This window comes from Lepeophtheirus salmonis, chromosome 13 (genome assembly GCF_016086655.4).
Source record: "Lepeophtheirus salmonis chromosome 13, UVic_Lsal_1.4, whole genome shotgun sequence".
Taxonomy (NCBI): Eukaryota; Metazoa; Arthropoda; class Copepoda; order Siphonostomatoida; family Caligidae; genus Lepeophtheirus; species Lepeophtheirus salmonis.
This window is the reverse complement of record NC_052143.2, coordinates 16,057,521-16,079,404: the sequence shown is the minus strand read 5'-3', so window position 1 is coordinate 16,079,404 and position 21,884 is coordinate 16,057,521. Positions and strand designations below refer to the sequence as shown.

The 21,884-nt window shown below is 28.2% G+C and overlaps 1 protein-coding gene across 2 annotated transcripts in view; it reads left to right on the top strand.

Annotated features, from left to right (window-relative positions):
• Positions 1-4,808: 4,808 nt before the first annotated feature.
• The window catches only part of LOC121127914 (putative receptor-type tyrosine-protein phosphatase mosPTP-1), a 71,502-nt gene continuing 54,426 nt past the window's right edge, over positions 4,809-21,884 (top strand). The window contains exon 1 of one of the 2 annotated variants that reach the window (XM_040723490.2): positions 4,809-5,181. In XM_040723490.2, the coding sequence (XP_040579424.1) occupies positions 5,109-5,181 (73 nt within the window). In that variant the 5' untranslated portion in view covers positions 4,809-5,108. The remainder of the gene's footprint in view (positions 5,182-21,884) is intronic. The other variant, XM_040723489.2, reaches the window with a different exon arrangement.

The window sequence follows — 21,884 nt, the reverse complement described above, 5'->3', positions numbered from 1 at the left end:
TGAACATGTCTAAAAAACTCAGTAAGGATATCATAGAATAAGAAGTGAGGATTTTATATTTTGTCTCACTATAAAGCCTTTCAATTATCATTTTATGTTTGGTTATGTCATTTATTAGGTTTTTTTATTTTTCTGAGGTGTAATTTATTTTTTGTCTGTAAGCATTTATAAGTCCTAAAGAGAAAATGAATTTTAAAACAATAATGTTATATATGTTTTATGTTTAGTATAATTTTTGAAATATGGTATCATTAAATGGTAGGGAATGTATTAATCTTATAATCATATTTTGTTTGCAAATATTATGGATTATTAATAAATATTTGGTAGCAGCAGAGCTGTTCACAAGCCTTAGTAAGTTATGTTAGTCGAGTTTGAAATTGCAATATCATTAAAGTAAATTACGTCTCGAGTCCGTTTTACGAGTATTGATACCCCTAGTTGAATATATAACTTTATTTACATCCTTAAACCCAGCGTGAAACTTTCCTATTATTTCAACAGTGGACTCTACATAACTTTGTTACGCATATTTTAAGTATAATATAAATCAAAGTTATAAATCAACCTTAAAATAACTTTTTTTTTAAAGTTCAAGACATCGCAAAAAACATAAACGTTTATAAGAAATTCTAACACTTTAGTAATTTTATACTTTATAAACTATCTTAATAAATTAAGAATTTTGTCCACATCTGTTAATAGCTACTTTATATACATTATATATCCTAAAAACTAAATATAATAACATGTTTAACTATATAGTAATACTATTTTTTTTGTTACGATAAGAAGGTATCTCAATTGTTGAACATACTAGCACCTTGTACTCAAAAAGGGCGTTAACTTTTCAGTTGTTAATTTCTTCTTTTTTTTTTACAGCCCAATTTGTTCAATCAAGACGTGACCATAAATTTTCTTATTTCAACCCTCTTTCTTTTCATGTACACGTAGTATGTGTTTTGAGTGATCTTCCATTGATATTTTTTGTTTAATGCTACCATTAGATTTATTTAATTATATAATTTTATTAGGATGGATTTAATTTTTCGGAGCCCCATGTCCATCTATACACATTTATAAGAATATCTACAGGGTGTTGATATCAAATTGGGGGAATTTTCAAAAATCATAAATTGCCATTATGGCCCTATTTTTCGGCCGATTTACTTGAAAATTGACTTGAATTGTACACATGAATGTTGAAAAAGAGCTCATTTGATCTATTTCAGTCCAGCATCAATCACAGACTTGATCTGAACCCGGAAGGAGGAGCAGATGATAATGAGGTAGCTTTTGCTATGTTTTTTATTGTATAATTGATGTAAAAAACAGATTGCTACATAAAAATCCTGTCGATATGTTGCTAAACCAAATTTATGATAAATTATTTTTTTGATTTTTTTGCTGATGTTTCTTTCCTTTTTTTTAAATTGCTAATGAAAAGTTTGTTTTATTACAATATATTATAATAACCATTGTTTACTAATGTTATATAAATTAAACCCTGTTTGATACAATGTCAATCTACGTACTCTAAACCTCTCTTGTTACAAATTTAGACCAAAGTGAAGATCGCTTATAATATGCACCAATTTCATATTCTCTTGTGCCTTTTTGTACAACTGGAAGTATTTGTCAACCCCATTTAAAATTACTTTACCTCCAAATGAATTAAGATTTATAGCAATCCCAGATGAATCAACTGGTTAATCCAATATTATTTTCTAATTTTTAATAGTAGAGTGTTGAAAAGAATTGTTACTACTTGAAAAAACGGCACACTAGCAGAATGAGGAAGATTCTAATTTTTTTTTGTATATTTAAGATGATAAATAACATTAACAGTCGGTTGTATAAATGTTATTTATTCCCAGATGCATTTGTGGGCCCAAAAATTAATGTTCTAAATTTTATTCAATTAGATTTGTTTTACAATTTTTATGGTATTTGAAACAATTTGGAATTGAGTATCACAGGTATCCCTTTTCCATCATAAAAAATCATCCTGAGGCATCAATATTTTACAGAACCATTTCAAAAATCTGAAATAGAGCCTGTTGTCATACGGAGTAGCGAATGGGTCTCTCTTTGCAAGTTCTAAACACTCCTTGAAAGAAGAAAATAAATGTACTCGCTGTAAACATGAAATTGAGAAGTCTTTCACCTCTTCTTCGGTCGCCAGAAGTGTGCAGAGGCACGAGACACATTTAAAAAAAAGGGTCAAGGAAACATATAAAATAACGATGAAAATAGGGGACTGACTTTTCATGATGTTTTCCAAAAGTTGACAAAAATATGAAACTATAGACTCTAGGTAGGGGATTTCTCTTAATTGCTTACAGAAATATATGCTGAGGAGCAAATTTAAACATATCAATATTACTGGATTGGAGTCAAGAAGAAATACGTAGACTCGCACTTCTTAGTTTAATTATCTAAGTGTGACAAATATTTCGTTTATATTTTCATTTTTATATAAGATAATCTGTTTTACGTAGAAAAGTTCTTAAGAATGCTATATATAAGACGTAATCCCTGTATTATTTATTGAATCTAAAGTAATTCTTTGAAGTAAACCTTGCTCGTAATACAAGGTTTGACTGTATTCCCCTTGACGTTTTTTTTGTTTAGAATGATTCTGAAGAATATTGTTCATGATGCAGCAAATATCTTCATAACACAAAACAAACGTTTTGATATGACGTCACTTATTATTTTTATTACAAAGTCATAGTTACCAATAAGAACCGAAAAAAATAATTTTTTTCAGCTATTTCATGTCTTTTTTTTTTTTTTTTTTTTTTTTGTAATATCATTGACCAATTGAGGTGAGATGAATTATATACTTGATGAAAAGTTTTAACAGTTGTAAGGAAAAAAAAAAAAGAGCTATGGAAAAGAGGATGTTTTTTAACACATTTATAGGTTCTAAATCTCAATTTTTTCATAAGAGGAGATATAAAGAACCAACAGTACTGCTACTACTTTGAAATAACCATTACATACAATTGAGAAATTAAAATAATGAGGTCATTCCACAATTTTTGTTTTGTTATTTTAACCATCTTACCAAAATATTTTATTATACAGGGGCTTACACTACATATGAACCAAATATTGACTACATACAGATACCGTATGAGTACATTACCGCCGAGTTTTCCAGCTGAGATGAAAGGTTCTGTAATTAATAAAATAAGTTTCCCTTTATTATCATTAATACCACCGGGGTGAAAAGTTAACATACTGCCTATTACAGTTTTTAAGTTCTGAAAGTTTCTTGTATTAAACGTCAATTCCATGAAAAACTTTAAAGTAGAGAATTATTCAAAACTGTGTATATTCAAAAAATCTACTCTTGTTCAAACTATACTTTGAAATAAAAATATTACCATCTCTAGCGTCGTTTCTGCAAGATTTATATTTTCTTGATCAAGTAAAAGGATAAGCTCCGTGGGGGAATTAATGCAGTAATTGAGGCCAATGGAGGACATATGAAAAATAAATATAGTATAACCATGTATGCTATTAAATAAAACCAAAAAGTACGTCACAGTGCATTTGTTCATATGACGTCATAGTTTATATGAATTCTAGAGTGTCCAAGATAAAATTGTAAACTTGACTTTAAATCAATCTGGATTACTTTAGAGTTAATATTATGAAATACAGGGTTGCATTATTAAAAGTAGACTCTATTCCGGCTAATAAACAATAATAGTTTATTTTCACAATAAACAGCTGTAGTTATTGAGCATTTGATCAACGCCCCAGTGAGTGTCTAGGAGATCATGAAAGTTATATGGAGCTCTAAGAGTCTTTTTTGAAAGATTAATAGTAAGGTGCATTCAGATCAGAGCTTTAAGAGGTTCTTTGGCTACAGTAGACGCCAGAAAATCGTAGTCATGGAGGAAGTGACATCGATTAGAAAGTATATTTAGAATGGCCTTTTATACACTACGAAATCGGCAACTGCTTTCAACAGCAACCAAGGTCAAGCGAGTCCAGAGAGGCCAGAAATGTTTGACTTAGTAAAAAAATAATGGTCGGTTTGGTAACCCTTCCCTCCACAATGCCCCCCCCCCTAACTATGCTATTGAGGCGTAGCGAGTACAAAGCCTGTACTTCCTCTCACCGAAATTTAAATTACCTCAAGGCCTCTGTCAAGAGGCATTAGACGTCCACGTCCAAGGGCTTTGGGCCCATGTTGAGGCCATGGTAGCAACCAAATATAATCATTTAGAAAAATAAAATCATTTAAGAAGTCCACAATGGAAGTTTCAATGTTTTACTATTTTTTTTATTTTTACAAAAGTTTACCCTATTTGTTTGCTATTAAAGAATCTATAATTTTATCTCGCACACTATATGCACGATCCTGCTTGTTCCAAAAATTTAAACTGGGAGAAATTACATACATACTTTGAAACTCACTCAACCCTAACCTTATTTCATCATTCAAAATATTAGAATTATTTTAATCATAACAAGATAAATATCATATATGTATATAGCCTATGACAAGAAGTCGTTAAATGTACCTACATATAAAAAAGGGGCGCTCTTAAGGCGTACTTTTTTTATACATAATATATACCCATAATTCACCATCGAGGTTAACAATATATAGAGATATAATACATGTTTTTATAAAAAGGCTCATCTTCAAAAATAAAAGGAAGAAGAACTTGAAAAAGGATGCGCCTGCACGCCCAAAACTGTGTAAAAGAACATATTATTACAATAATAATAAAAAAAAGCGTGCGCCTTTTTTACTTGTAGTAAAAAAAAATCACTCTTGGTTTTCCGAAAAAAATCATATATATATTCTTCTTCAGTATTCTTGTTAACTTTGTTGAGAGCACATTAATGAAATTCTTGTTATATTGATTTATTTTGAATGTGTGAATTTTGAAAACTTTTGTTACATATTTCTTTCATATATTATATGGTATCCTTGTGTTATTAGTCGTGTGTTTATTTATTCTGCCTATTTTTTTTTCTCCTACAATTATATTTATTCAAAAAATAACTGACGAAAAAATGAGGTGTACTTGATCATTGATAGGAAATAAAATCATCCATTGTGATTGGTTGAATTCATCATGTTGTTTTGGATCCTATTTCTATGTATCCATTCCAAAGGAGTTTTTTCTCAATATAATCCGCGATTCTACGGTAGGATGATTATGTTTCATATTATTTAGGTTATATATATATATATATATATTTAGGATGAAATTTTATAAATTGAGTATGCATATGAATGATTTACGATTATCTCTTCTTTTCTCCAGGATATAAAATAAATATATATTTTTTTTTCCGTAAAAAGACTGAATTTGAATAATTATTATTTTTTAACTTTATAATAAACTTTTGACAAGGAATAATAATAAATAAATATTTTTATAGACTCAATATAAATAATATGAAGGAAGACTGTACTCAGTAATAAATGTACATATATTTAATATTTTCAATTACACTCTACAAAATCCCTTCTACCGTTTGTTCATTCCCCCTTATTCTGGTAATATTGTCAATATTGACACACTTCAGAACAGATTTTCATCTTTTTTCTTCAAGAACGTTATACCCACTCAAAGAAATGATTTATTCTATTCGATATATTTATGAAAAATGTACATACAGAATGAATGAATTAAAAGAATATCCACTTACTAAATAAAAGAAAGCCTTCAAATAGATTTAAAAATCAGGATTCAATATTCAAAAATGTCAAATATATTATACCTACGACGGAGTGACTACATATAAAACCTTTATCGAATAACTTTGACCCATAAAAAGGCAAAACAAAACAAAAATCAAATTTACGCTTGTCGGTTATTTCTTTTCAAAAAAGTAAAAAAAAAAAAAATCAAGCACATTCTTTAGCTCCTAGATTTCGGTATTTTTTCATCATTTTTTCTTATTTTTTGAAGCATAGCTTTTTGACCACCCGTGAATTTTATTGAAGAGTAGTTTTCTTAGGTGGGTAGATCAATAAGATACTACTTTGATGATCGCATGGTGTGTTTGAAGGTTTTTTTTTGGCGAGTGTGTTAACGAACGGATTTATAGGGATTTTATCTTCTTCCTTTGAGGGATATTGATCGCAAAAAAAGTATGTACATTGGTGTACATATCTTTATGTAAGACATTTTCGGCAACAAATAAAAATTTGAGGCCAATTATATTATTTCTTTGCTTGGTATTATTGAGATAAATATACATTTTGACTAATTTTTATTTGTTTATAAATTCATGAATCTATTGTACAAATAGTTTTATAATCCATAAATTTGGCCAAAGTTATTTACATATTGAATAAAATGTTTCCTACTGTAATACCTTGACTTGTGTTTATCAAAATGTCATTTTGGATAAAATTTATATAAATAAAAGTGTATAACTAATTTATGTATCATTTACGTAAAATTAATGTTTTTGATTTTTTACTTTATACTTTAAACTGGCTTAGATAAGAGGCTTAAATTCTGTCTATAGTCCGACAGTCATTATTTTTTGTTTAGAAGTCATACTATATCCAAAAAAAACCATTTAGTTAATATAAAAACACTATTGCATTGAGAGATGCAGTTTACAAAATTTGTCTCTATAAAAGCCATTATGGTATAGTAGTACCCGTAACAATTTGAGTAATTGGTTTAACGGATATAATAGATTGTTTGAATCCGGTATTAGTCAGAAATTCCGTTAGCAGTATAAGAATTATAGTTTTTTATAAGAACTATTTACATATTCACACAGTTTTGAGAAAAACTATCGTTATATTAAGAGATGAAGTCTATAAAATTGGTTCTGAAAACTATTATGGTATGGCAATGTTCAAAACAATCCAGATAGTTGGTTCAACCGATATACTAGATTGTTTGTATGGGATAATAGGCTGAAATCTTGTATTTAGTCCAACAAATATAGTTTTTTAGAAGTACTATTAAAATATCTTTATACTTTTAGAAAAAATACCTTGTATACAACGTATCCAAATGCGTGTCTATAAAAACCATTGTGATAAGCAATATCCAGAACTATTAGGATAATTAGGCGTTTTTAAGAAAAATTAGGCAGCTGTTCTCTAAACTAACATCATAATATTTTTGAATGGAAAATTTTAAATTAAATTAAGTTCCTACAATTCAATTCATTTATTACAAAATTTCTTCTTTCCATAGTAATTTTTCGTTGTTGTTAAAAAGCACCTACAAAAAATGTATGTACGTATGTATTTAAAAGTCATAAATTACTAATAAAAACTGCAGTATCATAATATAAACCTATGACACATAAAATATAATGTGGTTTTTTTGTGAGTTTTTTCTTCACTTTTTAACATATCTAATTTATGAATAACGCTACAAATAAATATAAATATTTGAATGACAATACTCGTAGTACAAAATACATTTACCATTAAACAAGCCTAGTGAAAACGTAGATACCTTGTTTTGAAATTCATATAAATCTAAAAAATATAAATTAGCCCTTTTGTGATCTTTACTTTATACACACACCACTTGTTTTAGGGCCAAAATAAACTACTCTTAAATATTTACTATAAAACACCGTATTTATTTTAAGTTCAATAGAAAATTATATTTTATAAGATGAAGTTAAATATTAACTAGTTCTTTATGAATAATCAATAAAAATGCAAGGTAAGTTGAAGGTCAGACCTATTAAAAGTTGTTCAATTCTAGCCATATCCTGTAAATATTCTAAGTTATTAATTTTCAATTTAATTCATTCAATATTTGAAAAAATGAATATGCAAAATGTTGAAAATATATCCATCAAATGGGAGATTGCAAATCTTGTAGGACCAGGAGTCCTTTTGATGTGCTACTCTCGTTTATATTCAATCTGACAACTTTTTGACAAGAAGATATATATTCTGAAGAAAAAAAAAAGATATTCTTTATATGAGGATGAGTCAAGTATTCATTGATATCCTCTTCAAACTCCGAATTATACCATTCTTCCTCAAGGATCTTTTTACAAGTTACTTTTAGGGGACGCTTTCATCTGTTTATCGTTCATTGCTCTAAATCTACTGAATGTACAATAAGGTTACTCTTACTTTTCTGTCCAAAATAATCATATTTAGTCTTTTTATTAATATTTATCAATATTCCTTTGAGGTTTCTTACATATCTATATGATTTTTTAAAATTATTTATAATATGAAATATACTATATACAAGTCATTTTCAGCAAAAATGAAATGATAAAAAATAATATTTTAAACTTTTTTCTAATGTTGAGGTCTATATAGAAAAAGTGTAAAAATTTCAAGTCTGAAAAATGTCAATAAGAGGTATTTTTCTTAGGTAAATTTGACAATTGATTCTTTTGACCCGTAAGACGAAAACGGGTTAAAATTTAATACGTGTGGTACCTTGTTATTGGGGGAATTTGATTATCTTTTACTGTTACAAAAACTTTTTTCGATGAGTAGGATATAAAAAATTTCTTCTTTGATTTAAAAAAATAGATTTTATTTTTTGCATTGGAGAAAAGTATTCAGAAATCAAAAGTTTTACTTATTTATTATTTTCTTCATCTTCTTTTTAAATTATATTATATAGGTATATATATTTCTATTCAATTCAAACAAAGATTTCTAAAGTTATAAAGTTTCTACTTTTTCAACAGAAAAGAGAATAACTTTAAGTAGATTAATTAGAGAAAAATATTATATTGTGAGAGAGCCGTTTTTCACAAATATATATTTCTTCAAAAAAAAAAAAGTAAAAAATAACATTAACATATTCTATTTTGATTCCTTTTTATTTACAATCGTAAAAACTATTTCTATTATATAAATCTCTATTCTTTTTTTTTTTTCTGAAATTGGAAAAATAAGTATACTCACTTATAATTTGTCACTTATACGTCATAATTATCATGTGACAGGGTAATTAAGGATGATTAAAACTATGTATGTATGTAACTATGTATGAAGGGAGAGAAAAAAAACTGCTTCCGCTACAATAATTAAGGCTATATATTTTTTCCTTGTATGTAGTGCTTATCTCTATGTGTCTCTTCTGAGTCTTTCTTTTCATTATAAAAGAGAGATTTCTATCTATTGTGAAATGAAAAAAGTAGCAAAGATACAAGAGCTTTTTATTTTATGTAGTTTATCGTTTAGTTTGATAATTTTTTTAGTACGTACACAATTAAAAATGTAGAGTAATTTATACATATCGTTGACCCAGCCTAAAAACATGTAAATATACCAAACTTTAATAGCTTTTTTTGGTATAACTATAGATAAATAAGTCAATATTTTCCATAGTTCAGAATATATTATATGCTTACTGCAATGTGCTATCAATATATTCAGTCCAAAATCATTCTATGTGGCTTTAACATACAACGAGTGAAAACTTGCTAGTACCAAAAGCTCAAGACTTCTGAGTTATATGTGTGAAGACGCCAGGCGCTACATGGAACACATAAATTCTTAGCTGATTCAGCTTACACGTTGTATTATTTGCAGCGGTGTACAGTCCATACTATTAGCTGCTAACAAATATAATTATAATAATATTTTACTTGATAGCTATATGTGCTAATATACAATCACATTTTTAGTAAACCATCTCTTAATTTGATAAAATGCGGATATATCCTTAAATCTAAACTATATTGCATAATAAAAACAGGATAGCACAGTATGACGCTAAGTTTAAGATATTATGTGTGCAAAAATATACAATCTGGTAAATGCATTTCATATCAGGCATGAATAATTTAAAAATTACAACATAGTGACTAGATTATTGTAATAATGATACCAAAATTTGAATCTCATCCCTTCAATATTTTCAAAAATATAGTCACATAAATATTAAAAGTTTGGTATCTCGGTTGAAGCTTATGTCTTGGTAGTAATTTTTATTGATTTGGTAAATGGTGTGTTGATTTTACACAATTGAAAGAATGTTTTTATATAACTGTGCAATCAAACCCCTTATAATTATTTTTTAAAGACTCAAATCAGTAGGTGTACATATCACGATTAAAACTACTTCAAAATTCCGTTTACAAAGGATTTCTGCTTACACAAATAAGAAACATTTAAAATAAGTAAATTGTTTTGTAATATTGTAAAAATATCAAAAATATCTCAAAAATATAAATAACATTCAAATGAAAGTTTCTAAGCCAAAACAACAGGTATAAAAATGGAACGACAGCGGATAAAACTTAATTCCCTACCCTTATCCCATCATAAATAGCTTCCATTTGCCGGAAGGATGCAAGGTGCATCTGCTGATGGTATCAATCGACGAATCGATGTCACCTTTTATAAATGTGTGTCTAATTAATTCCTATAAAAAAACTTTAAGCTAATGAATGGTAAATAACATATATTTCCGGAGAAAAAATACAATTTTTAGGTTATTCTATGTCTAGTGTACATAAATCGGACGCGGAACTTGGCTGGACTGTACTTTTTAGTATTTAGCAATCATGTTATTTTTTGCACCAATGTTATTTATGAATAAAAATTAAAGTACTTGCTCTTGTAGGTATTTTATAGAAAACATTTTTAAAATCCGTTAACTGTGAGTGAAGTAATGTACCATTGAAGATTTATGATACTTTGATAAAGACCAAACCTTGAGGAACTGTAAAATGGGCCCACATGCTTGTATAAGTCTAAAAAATCATACTTAGTTATCTTTTGTTTGAATAAACACTCTAACCAAAATTGATCAAAATTGGTGATTATGACGTCCTACTAGCTATTATTAGCCCTTGACTTTTACGTCATTTTCAGGAATACAATTGGAAATTTATACCAAAATTTAAAAATGTAAACTAAATTGTAAAAACCTACTATACAATGATGTTTATTTTGAACAAAATCTTCCTAGATGACTCTTAAACACATGGATATGTACAATCGTAAAATGATGGATGAGATCTCATTGACGAAGAATAAAAAAGGAGGGGGAGTTTGAACTATATATACCTAGGAATGTATATATTTTGAGTGAAGAGGTAAATTCAAAAGTTCTTGCCAATAATATATTTATTTTTCTTTATAAATCAGGTAAAACTTTATGATGAAAAATAAGTGTTGACAGATTAATATATGTATTATATTTTCAGCGAATTCTTTTTATACTTTATTCACTTTCAAACAATATTTGTGCAAAGGTATAATGTCAAAACTTTGCTGACAAAATAAAACAGTAATTTTTATCTTTTTGGTACAATGTAGTAATAAAACGAGATTAATTTACAAATATACACAATGATATTGTATATTCATAATGTGAATGTAAATATAAGGATGCATAAAATGCCTTGGGATGTAATACAAGATTCCTTATTTTTCTCTAATAATAATAATAATAGCGGATATTGATATTGTTTGACAAGCTTTAGTTTAATTTATATAATTTTATCATTAAAAAAAAAGGAACAAACTTACAAGTAAAAGAGAAGTTTAGATTATGATACGTATGCATATATTAAGTTGCTCAAACATGTAATTTAACTTATTTTATCAATTTAGACTTTTAAAAACAAGTGCAGAAGATGTACACGGTTAGGCAGCAAAACGTAGATTTGAGAGGTTCCTGAACTTCAAGACCTCTGTTGGAAGTGGCGTAGGGTCCTTCTGTATGAAAGCAATCCCAAGTTACCCTTCATAACCCTCCTGATGGCCTTAGCAGTTATGAAGAAGTCGTTGGCAAGATTTGGTTGGGTCTTCCTTGATCTTCGTCTCCAAGGTGTACAAGAACTCCAGATTTCTCTTTAAATAGTACATTCTACAAACTACTTTTGCGGGATAGGTCTTCTTTATCATTATTAATCTTGGTCAACTTGAAGACAAGTCTCCAGGGGCACTTAACAATGCCCATAATCGTCACCACCTCAACTTCAGCAACTAGGATTACTCCCGCTCTCTTTGCACGCTCTTACACAATTCCCATCTCAACCAATCATACGGACAAAGTGAAAATAAAAATTACTTGAATATTTAAGTTAATTATATAATTTCGTAACCGAAATATTAAAAAAAATTGTTAAACAATGAAATAAATATTTCTGGAGACAAGGTATTTATTCTTTATTAAGTTGTTAGTGAATACGTATAATAATACGTCAATTTAGAATACAATTTGCAAAAATGAAGAATCTCAGGTGTTATTCCTTTGTCTTTTTCATGAATCTCTTTATAGCTAGCTTAGTACGTAAATTACGTGAGAAAGTACCTGTATTCTTTTTGTGTGGAAGAAACAGAAATAGAAGACGTTTGGAAAAATATGTACCGCATGTAAAGAAACGAAAAAAACACATACTTGTACACAGATGTTTAAAGACAAATCTAACGGGGATTTTATAGACACAAAGAGGGAAATAAGAATAAACTACTTTGTTTATCTGTTAAATAATTTGACAATTTAAAAAAAAAGTAATAACACATTATATAAATACCTACAAAGATGCTTAACCGCAAATCGATTTGAAAAGTTAGGCAAAGTTACTGATTAGAGTGCAAAACAATACTATGAAAGTAATTAAATCTACCTGGTTATGCATGTTAAAATAATACTACACCAAATAATTGTCTGTTCGACTCAAAGAAAACCGATGTTTTTTACGACCTTAATTGAGGATTAAAGCATGAGGTGAAAAGTGGGAATGGGGTGTAAATTTTGATTGCGATTTATTTTTTATGTTGTTGTGACTTGTTTGCACAAGTGCTAATTAGAAGAGGAGTAAAAAAAATAAACTCTTAATGTATTTTATTTATAAATTCATTGAAAATTGGCGGATTTATTTATGTTTAAAAAGGGGAATTGTTTTTACGTATATAATTAAATTTTGACGGCTCTTTTAGAGATTAAGTATACATACTTATGTTTTAGAAGCTATCATAACTTTATACACAATTAAAAAACGTTAATATATTAAGCTAGATCTTGCAACGTGTATTAGTTGTTTTTCCTCCCAAAATACTAAAAAATTTAATGACATTAAATATTAATATATATAATTATACATTGTATGACGTAATGGCCGTTAATTTAGAAAAATTTTTTTGGATATTATTTTGTATTTACTAATATTTATAATCATCTTCAAAAATCTTAACAATTATCTTCCTCAACAACCGGAGATTATTTACTTAAGAGATTTTTTATAAATTGAAACTCTTTATGAATATTTAGTTTTAAAACAAAAATTACTAACAAGGCTCATGATGATGTAGAGTAGAAGTCAAAAAGTGTAACCGCTAAAAAAAGACTGATGAAAATGTCTACAGAGCTCAGGGTGCGTGATGACTGAGTGTGGTTGGTATTAACATCCTAATAATGCTAGGATCAGCTGATGGGGGAAATCAGAAAAATAGTACTTCTTAATTATAACCCCTTTCTTCAATTTAAAAGCTAAGAAAATATGGTGTTGAAATATTATTGAATGGTTCCTTCATGAATCTGGGCCCTGTCATTTTTTTTACAGGGACAATAAAATTTAAAAAAAAACGAAAATCTCTTTTGGCTATTAGCTAATTGTAACGACCGTCGAGCCTTGCATATCATAGGTACACCTATTGATACAGAATCTCAGTAAAATACTTGAAAAACGTACAATAACTTAATTTGAACAATTGTATCTTATAAATTATAATAAAAAACAAACCTCAAATATTTGTACGCCTTATAGTTTTAACAGATTTTTTTTTCTATGACTTGTAATGTCATATAAGTTCAACAAAAATCAGGCTTTATATATACATTTAACTACGTATATAATTAATAACTACTGCAAGCTAATCTCAAAATGATTGTAGTATTTTTTTTTACCCAAAAACATTATTTTTGACTTTAATCCAAGTTGCTTAGTCTCTATAGAAAAGTGGGTTAGTAAACATTACAGTAAAGGATACCAAATGAGAATCAAAGGAAATATTTTGAAGGACATGTAGTTGGTATTTTATTTCAAAATAAACTGGTGACAAATCAAATACATTATATATGAATAAACGTTGAGAAATGAAAGAGGATCGGAATAACTCCCCTACAAATTCTTGAGATTACTGTCCGTTTATCATAATCTCACACAGTTACTCTATACTTAGATGTTCTCTCCTCATAAATAAAATAATAATAACAGGTTAATAAGTTATTTTGAATATAATTTGATGAGGCAGGGACACATTAGCTCATTATTGATAAATAAAACCACATTCATTTCTTTTTAATTTTATATAAAGTACTCCGCATTTCTTTTCTTTTTTCATATGAGTTGAATATATTTGTAGTATTGTTACTTCTTGGATTAAATATCTACACTCAGAAATCAGTATAATTACTTAGTTTTATTTATATAGATATTGATAAACTGAGTAGGTGTATTTTTTATCCGTACGTATTTATATTTAATAAATAAAAGGTGTTCGCCATGTAGCATCAAGCATGCACTAATATATAAGAATACAAATATATATGTATAGGATTGAATAACAACGGTATATAAAAATGAACAAGATCTGACAGGTGTTTAGGTCAACTCATATTTATTAGAGCTCTATAGTAAAAAATATGAGTTGAGGACATATTTATAACAACGAACGTGTGAAGTTCAACCTCATATTTTTAAAATAAGGGATTATATCATATGATATAAAATATTAAGTAAGTGGTATAAGATAAAGTTTAGCAACCAGTGTATGTAGCACTCTAGAGACTAAACTCTCCATGACTCATCTTTTTTTATTAAAAAAACCATAGTTCTTTCATTTTTGAGGAGAGATCAATGAAGTATTGAGTATCCACGTGTGAGTGTTTTAAAGGAAACGTACAGTAAAATTGACGATTTCTTGGGGAGTTATCGTCTACATTATTAAAGCAAAGTTTGTATGTTCATCGACGCTTAAAAACTTTGAGAAATGCTTTGGACTACTGCTACTACTTATATAAATGATTTTTTTTATCAAAAGGTAAAGCTAATACAAATATAGTAATAATACCTCCAAATAAAATTTGTTAAATTGAAATATCCATTATTTAACATATATAAAATAACATGGTATGCAGTAATGATGAATTTCTTCAAAGGCACTGTTTTGAATTTGATGATAAGACAAAAAAATACTTTATTATGACCTTAAACTTAAATTTAATGTTTATATAAGACTACTTAGATAAAACAGTAATTGAAGGTAGGGGGAAGTATCATTAAACTACATTCCAATTGCTTCATTTTTTTAATGACCTCATGTCCTTTTCAAAAACCATCGGTAAATGTCAAAGAACACACGACAAATAAAATGTTTTAAATGTACCTTTGTATTTAAGTAAATTGGTAATGAAAAACAGAGATTTAAGGAGTGAAATCCTTAAGAAATCATCATTGTTTTGAATGAATATGCCTCATTCCTTTTATTTTTTTTCGTTTACATGACCCTTTGTGAATTTATACTTTTGAAATGATTTTGTGTCTGTATTTGAAGAATTTCTATGTAATTTCGGATGTTGTATAATGGTTTGGAAATAACATCATATCTTTCAAGTCCTTTGATGTATCCATTTGTAATGAGGTTATGTCATTTATTAGCAAATATGATTGTAAAAAATATTAATAAGTATAAAAATTGTTTTTCTATAAAGTAAATAATAATATCATAGTTTTACACCCCTTGCAATACTCTTTGGAGAGATACATATTTTCATAGGCCCGTGTTTTACTCTCACTATATTTAAGTTAGCAATTAAATTTGTATTTATGACATGCCGTTTCATTAATTTTTTGACCTACCCACAGCAATATGCACCTATTTTTAAAGTTTTGTTGTACGCATGCACGAGATAAATAAACAGATAATATTAATCTCGAATGTTAAATTTGTAATAATTCTGCAGAAACTAATATTCATTAACTATTACTCATGGGTTTTAAAAATAACACCAGGTCTTGCTTCCTTCAATTTGGAGAGATGTTCCACAATGGAATTAGGGTATTTCATAATGTGACCATGATATAAATCAACAAATTATGTATTTGAAAAAAAAAATACGGTATGGTATAATTTCAGGAACATGCAGATCCTTGAATTATATATTACAAGAAATAAGATAGGAAGTGGAGTCCAAATGGGGTAGGACACCATCGAAGTTCAAACTATTGTCTGGTTTTGCGTAAGTTACTGATTTTGAGTGATGGTCTCAAAAGTTATTAGTAAATTACAATATTTATCCCATGATACGTTTTGCTCGTCCTGCTCTCAAAGAGTTTGTATGGGAAAAATTATTCGTAAGTGCAAGGTTAATAGAAATACGAGGTTATACTATAACGCGTGTACGAGTGATGTTTGACGTCCACGTTAATATTGACGTCATAATAGATGAACGGTTGCGTGTTTTGTCAAAATCTGTTTTTCTTCCCCAGTAGTCGGTACTATATAACAAATTGAAAATTCTATAAATAGTGACGTCATAGACTAGAAGTGGTTGGGTGTTGTGTCAAAATCTGTCTATCAGATTGAAAATTCCTTCAAGCCCGATTACATGATGGACGGTCTAACCTTGTATTTCTATTAACCTTAGGTAAAGGTAAAGGAAGATAGAAGAAGAAGAAAATATGATAAACTATCTTTACTGGTATGAATACTAGAGTTCTTAGATCTACAATTTATTTACCAAGCGTCCGATTAAAAAACTAGATCATCTCATTTTCCGTTCTTCGTTCTCTACCCATATGTTAACAAATGAGACGAAATTTGTATAAATATATATATTTCTTATAGAATTTGTGTGTGTGTCCTTAATAGATTCAACACCCTTGAATCTAAGAGGCTGAAATTTTGCAAGGGTGCCTTTTTGGGACCAGATCAACCTAATAAAGGGGTGCTAATTTTATATTCATAACACAAAAACTGTTATTTGGACCTCAAAGAGACTAGATATGGGATTGAGTTATGAATCAAATAGTAATCTGCGTCTCAAAAAACAACTATACGAATAAATAAGTTTTCTAAATTTATTCAAAATCACAAAAGTTATGGACGAAAAATAATTTGGAGAAAATTGCAGTTCCATTTTTTTAAGTGCAAATAAATTGATTTCCACAGGAATATTTGATTCGTCAGGGAAATATAGTTGGTCGAAATATCTCTGGAAATTCGTTTGCATATGAATATAACTCATTAAAATTATTGTATAACTGAAATATTTATAATTTTAAAATAATTTTTCATTTTCGTTTCAATTTTTTTCTCTTCTATTTCATCAAATGTCAATTTTCAATTTTTAAGAAGAAGCACTACAAAAATTCATTTTTTGTACACAAAATTTTAATCTCAAAATGTATTATAAGTATTTATTTTATTACAAAATATTAGCAAAGATGAACCGGTTATGGAGGATTATTTTTTCGACATTATTCTTTTTAGTTTGTGAAAATACGAAAAAAGTTTTGGAAGAAATGTGTTTCTCTTTTCAATTCTAATTAATGTTATTTATTACTTTTTTTAAAATTTTCTTCGCTAATTTCGATTTGGTAATTTTTCACGGAAATATAAGATGGACCTCTCATCTAGACAAATTTTTCATGCATATATGTTGGTAGGTTATTTTAAGTTCATTATAATAATGCTTGCCCGCGCCCAAGGGGTCTCAACATTAAGAATAAATAAAAGTGACCATGATTGTCAATGTAATTTCCTGCTCCTGAGCAACTGTAATGTATGCGTATTGCCTTCCCCCTTCTTCTTCTCGTGTCTTATTTTCTTGTATATATATATGTGTATAAAGTACTGTGTTTTACCTAGTATAAACAACTATGTATTTTATCTATTTATTAGAGTAGGTTTTCGTATTAATAAGAACACAGATGATCTTATAAATAACCGTTGTATTATTCCTCCACGCTTTTCCTTCTCCTCACTTCTCTAGGTCGACCTGGATCTCTCCACATTTAAATAGTTTGTGTCTCCTCTCCCTCGTCAAGATACAACAGCAACCCCGGGTCACTCTTTAGTCGTGTAATATAAAAATTAATATTCAAAAGATCATATTATTCATGTTTTTACTTCAAAATATTATTTAATCATGTGTAATTAAAGTAATTTATGTATGTGTGTGATGTATGTCACACTTAGCAACAGAAAAAGAAAGAATGCATATTAAATACGAATTAAAAAAGGGAATTCGGAAGAAGATGAGCTAATAAATCTTAGTATATATTTTTAATCTTGATTATTATTGAAGAAGGAACGTGGCACGTTAGCAAAGGCCATGACAATATATAAGGCACAGTGTAAAACATTTGAAAAATTGCTTTTTATTTACCAAAATCAGTATTTTCAGGTCAATTATATGTTGGATTTTTAAGAGTGTCGAAAGGGGGTGGAGGTTTGATTATATTTACATTAAATGGACAGAATCAACAAAAAATGTTGTAAACAAGGAGGTTTTACAATGTAAATTTACTAATTATTTATAAATAGTTGATAGTAAATTGTTGGAGTTTAGAATTTAGCATTTAAGATAGCGTGTTTGTGCAAGTAATTATTTTTAAACCATTTTATGTTTTAAATAGACTGCAATTATGAATAGTTGGTTATTGTAAATAATTATTTTAAATGTATTACATATATATTAAAAAAAAAACTATTCCCATTCCGATGCGATTCCTGTAAAAATTCCCGATACCGATTTTGATCCCAATTCCGGTTCTTTAATATCTTAAATAATAGTTTAAGACTATACACTATCCCATATTATAGGGATGTTTAAAAAAAAAAATAATTGAAAAAAAATTAATTAAATACTAAATTTGCAGGAGATATTTTTAACAATTCACAGAAAAATAAACTTGATTGAAAATAAGAACTAAATTTTATTTATTAAATTTTTGAAAAAAACATTTAATATTAAATTTTTAGTAAAAAGTCAAAATTTATCTTTTTTTTCATAACTTAGAAAAGCAAGAAATACTACAATACCAGTAATAAATAAGTATCAACATTGCAAATTAAACAATATTTTCCGAATGCCGATTCCGGAAAAAATACCCGATTGTCCAATTCCGATTAATTGTCTCATCACAAAGAAAAACCTCATTTGTTCTTCATACAAATAAATACTAATATGATGTTAATATATACAACTATTTTATCCTGAAATCGTGGCATAGGTCTTTCAAATTTACCACGATTTTGATCAAAATAATAATATATTTTGTTTTTTCCTATTCAATATCATGTCTAATTTTTTTTTGTGTATATTTTGGGTCTGATGAGTAGTTGCTGAGTTTCTTTTACATATGATTTATGGTATCCTTTACTTCATCTACCGAGGTATCTAATATGTCATTTATAGTGGGGTATATTCTTAATTTCCTTCCTGCCTTGGTAAAAGTAAGAAAATTAATAACCAATTCCTTGATTAAAAAGAAAGAAAAACATTACTTTTGGGATATTTTTTATAGTAAATGTATGAATGTATTTACTTCCTGTTTTTTCGTGCCCAATTGGCTCAAGACTATTTACTTTGTATACAAAATAAATGGTTAGGTAAACATTGAAAAAAATGTATAATTCATGGTTGGGTAGCAAAACGTGGTTTGTAAATTAATGATAAATTTTTTATTAATATAGGAAGGTTTAGTGATTATTTGTTGACATTCTGGTTTAATCATCCTTTGTGCATAAACAAACTATAAAAACTTTTCCTTATCTCGTCATAAATAGTTAGTAAGGAGCCAAAAGGTAGCGCATCTCAGATTTCCTAGATGCTGAAGCTAAGGTGGCGAGAATTATCTACATAGTGAAGTGCTCCAGGAGGCCTGGTTTTAATGGTGTTCAAGATAAAATATCGATGGAGAAAACCTCTCTAGGAAAGCAAAAGTGAATGGTACAATTTAAAGAGGGATCCAGAATTCAAAGAGATGTGACCACCTTCCTTTTCTGGATTTGAAATCGCTTGACTTGCTGAATCGGCATTTTGAAGAGATAAACCAACAAAATCCAACATCCAAATATGGATCACTGAAGGCCTCTATAGTGGCTTTGTGGGACAACATGGCTGATGAGTTGTTCCTGCACTTCTCAGAGGCCCTTACAGCAATGTATAAAGGCTCTGATTGATGCTGAAGGTGGCCACGATGACTTAACAAGTTTGCAAAGGCCTTGTTTACATGTTTTGTAGCAATTTAAATTATTTTTGAATATAAGATATTAAAGTATTTCTAAGGCCCCCTCTCAAGTCCATGTTTGCTGCGCAACCCTTGTATATCTACTCAAACTCATAACATATACAAATTACTCATTTTAATCGAGATCTACCATTTACAGGGGTAAAATACAAAATGTGTATTCATACCTAAGACATACGTTTTGAGTTAATAATATTTACCTCAAGTCCTTGGAATCATTTATTCGAACTTTTCGAAGAATTCCTTCAATTATCTACATATTTGTAGACTTGAATCCATACGGACTTAGAAATGCAGTTATTTGGTCTTTGGGCTCAGAGTTATTTTTCGGAAAAAAATTACACTTAAAAACGGATATTTTGTGAGGAATATAATATTTGCTTGGATTTTTGTAACACTTGCGTAAATAAGGTATTACTTAACTTTTCAAAGAAAATGTTTAATTATGTAAATATTTTACTTTTTCTCCGAAGAGAGTAGGAATTAATTAATTAACTATATGTGATATTTTCTTAATCCATCGCAATCAAAATTAAATATCAAATATCCTTTTGTAACCAAAACACCAATGCAGATTATTCAAATTTCTATATATTTTATATATACATACAGTGCAACCTCACTTTAAGAATGCATTTTTTCAGTTATTATGTTGAACAAATCACACCATAAACAAATAAAAAAATTTAGTTGCATAAAAATTTATTGTTCTTTTTTGTTTTTACTCAGACATTCTTCAGGTTTTTGTGTAAGTTGAAATAGAAATCAAGGACAGTTTTTTAAATATACAAGGACTAACTTTTTTTCTCAATTTCTTTTTATAAACGCTTTTATTAATTTTTCAGTGAATTTAGATAAATGGTTGACGATCAACATTTAAATATGTTCGTTGTACGAGGGTCCATTGTACTTATCTCGCTTACTATAAATATATGTAGGTATAAATATCTATATATCACAAGTAATTGAAGTATATATACATATATGTCCCCTTGCCTTATCTCTATTTATTTTCCGAACATATATCTTTATGTCTAAAATCAAGAAGTCGAATCAAGATCAAAGTGTTTTTATTACAAGTACATGTCCTACAATTGCTTTTTTTCATTATCATTTTCATGTTCTTCTTTCTGCAATAGATGGCTACTGAATTCCTTGTCTACTTCTTATTTTTCTTCATATAACCCCCCCCCCAAAAAAAAAAAAACATATACAACATATACTCTTAACATAACGAAAATGAAGAAAAAGACTATTTGAAGTTGTATAAGTTTTTTTTTTAAACAATAGGGGAATAATAACCTCAATTTATTCGTCAAAAAACCATCCCACAGATGATTGATTTATTTCTTTTTCTTTATAAATAACTTTCAGTATTACCCGGCATTGCCTTGAGTAATTAGGTGTTGACTCATAAACATTCTACGCATTAATAATAAAGAAGATAATTCCGCAATAAATCCATTATTTTCCTTTTTAATGAGCACAATAACACGTAGCTACTCAATACTTATATCATCAATGCTAAAAATCTGGAGAATTTTTTTATCTCAACCATTTTTTTTTTTTTTTGAGTTGGCAAACTAAAGAGCAATTTTCCCCCTTAGCTGCTATCCTTTTTAATTAATTTCTGAGTATTATACCTTTCTTTCACTACGTGCATTGAA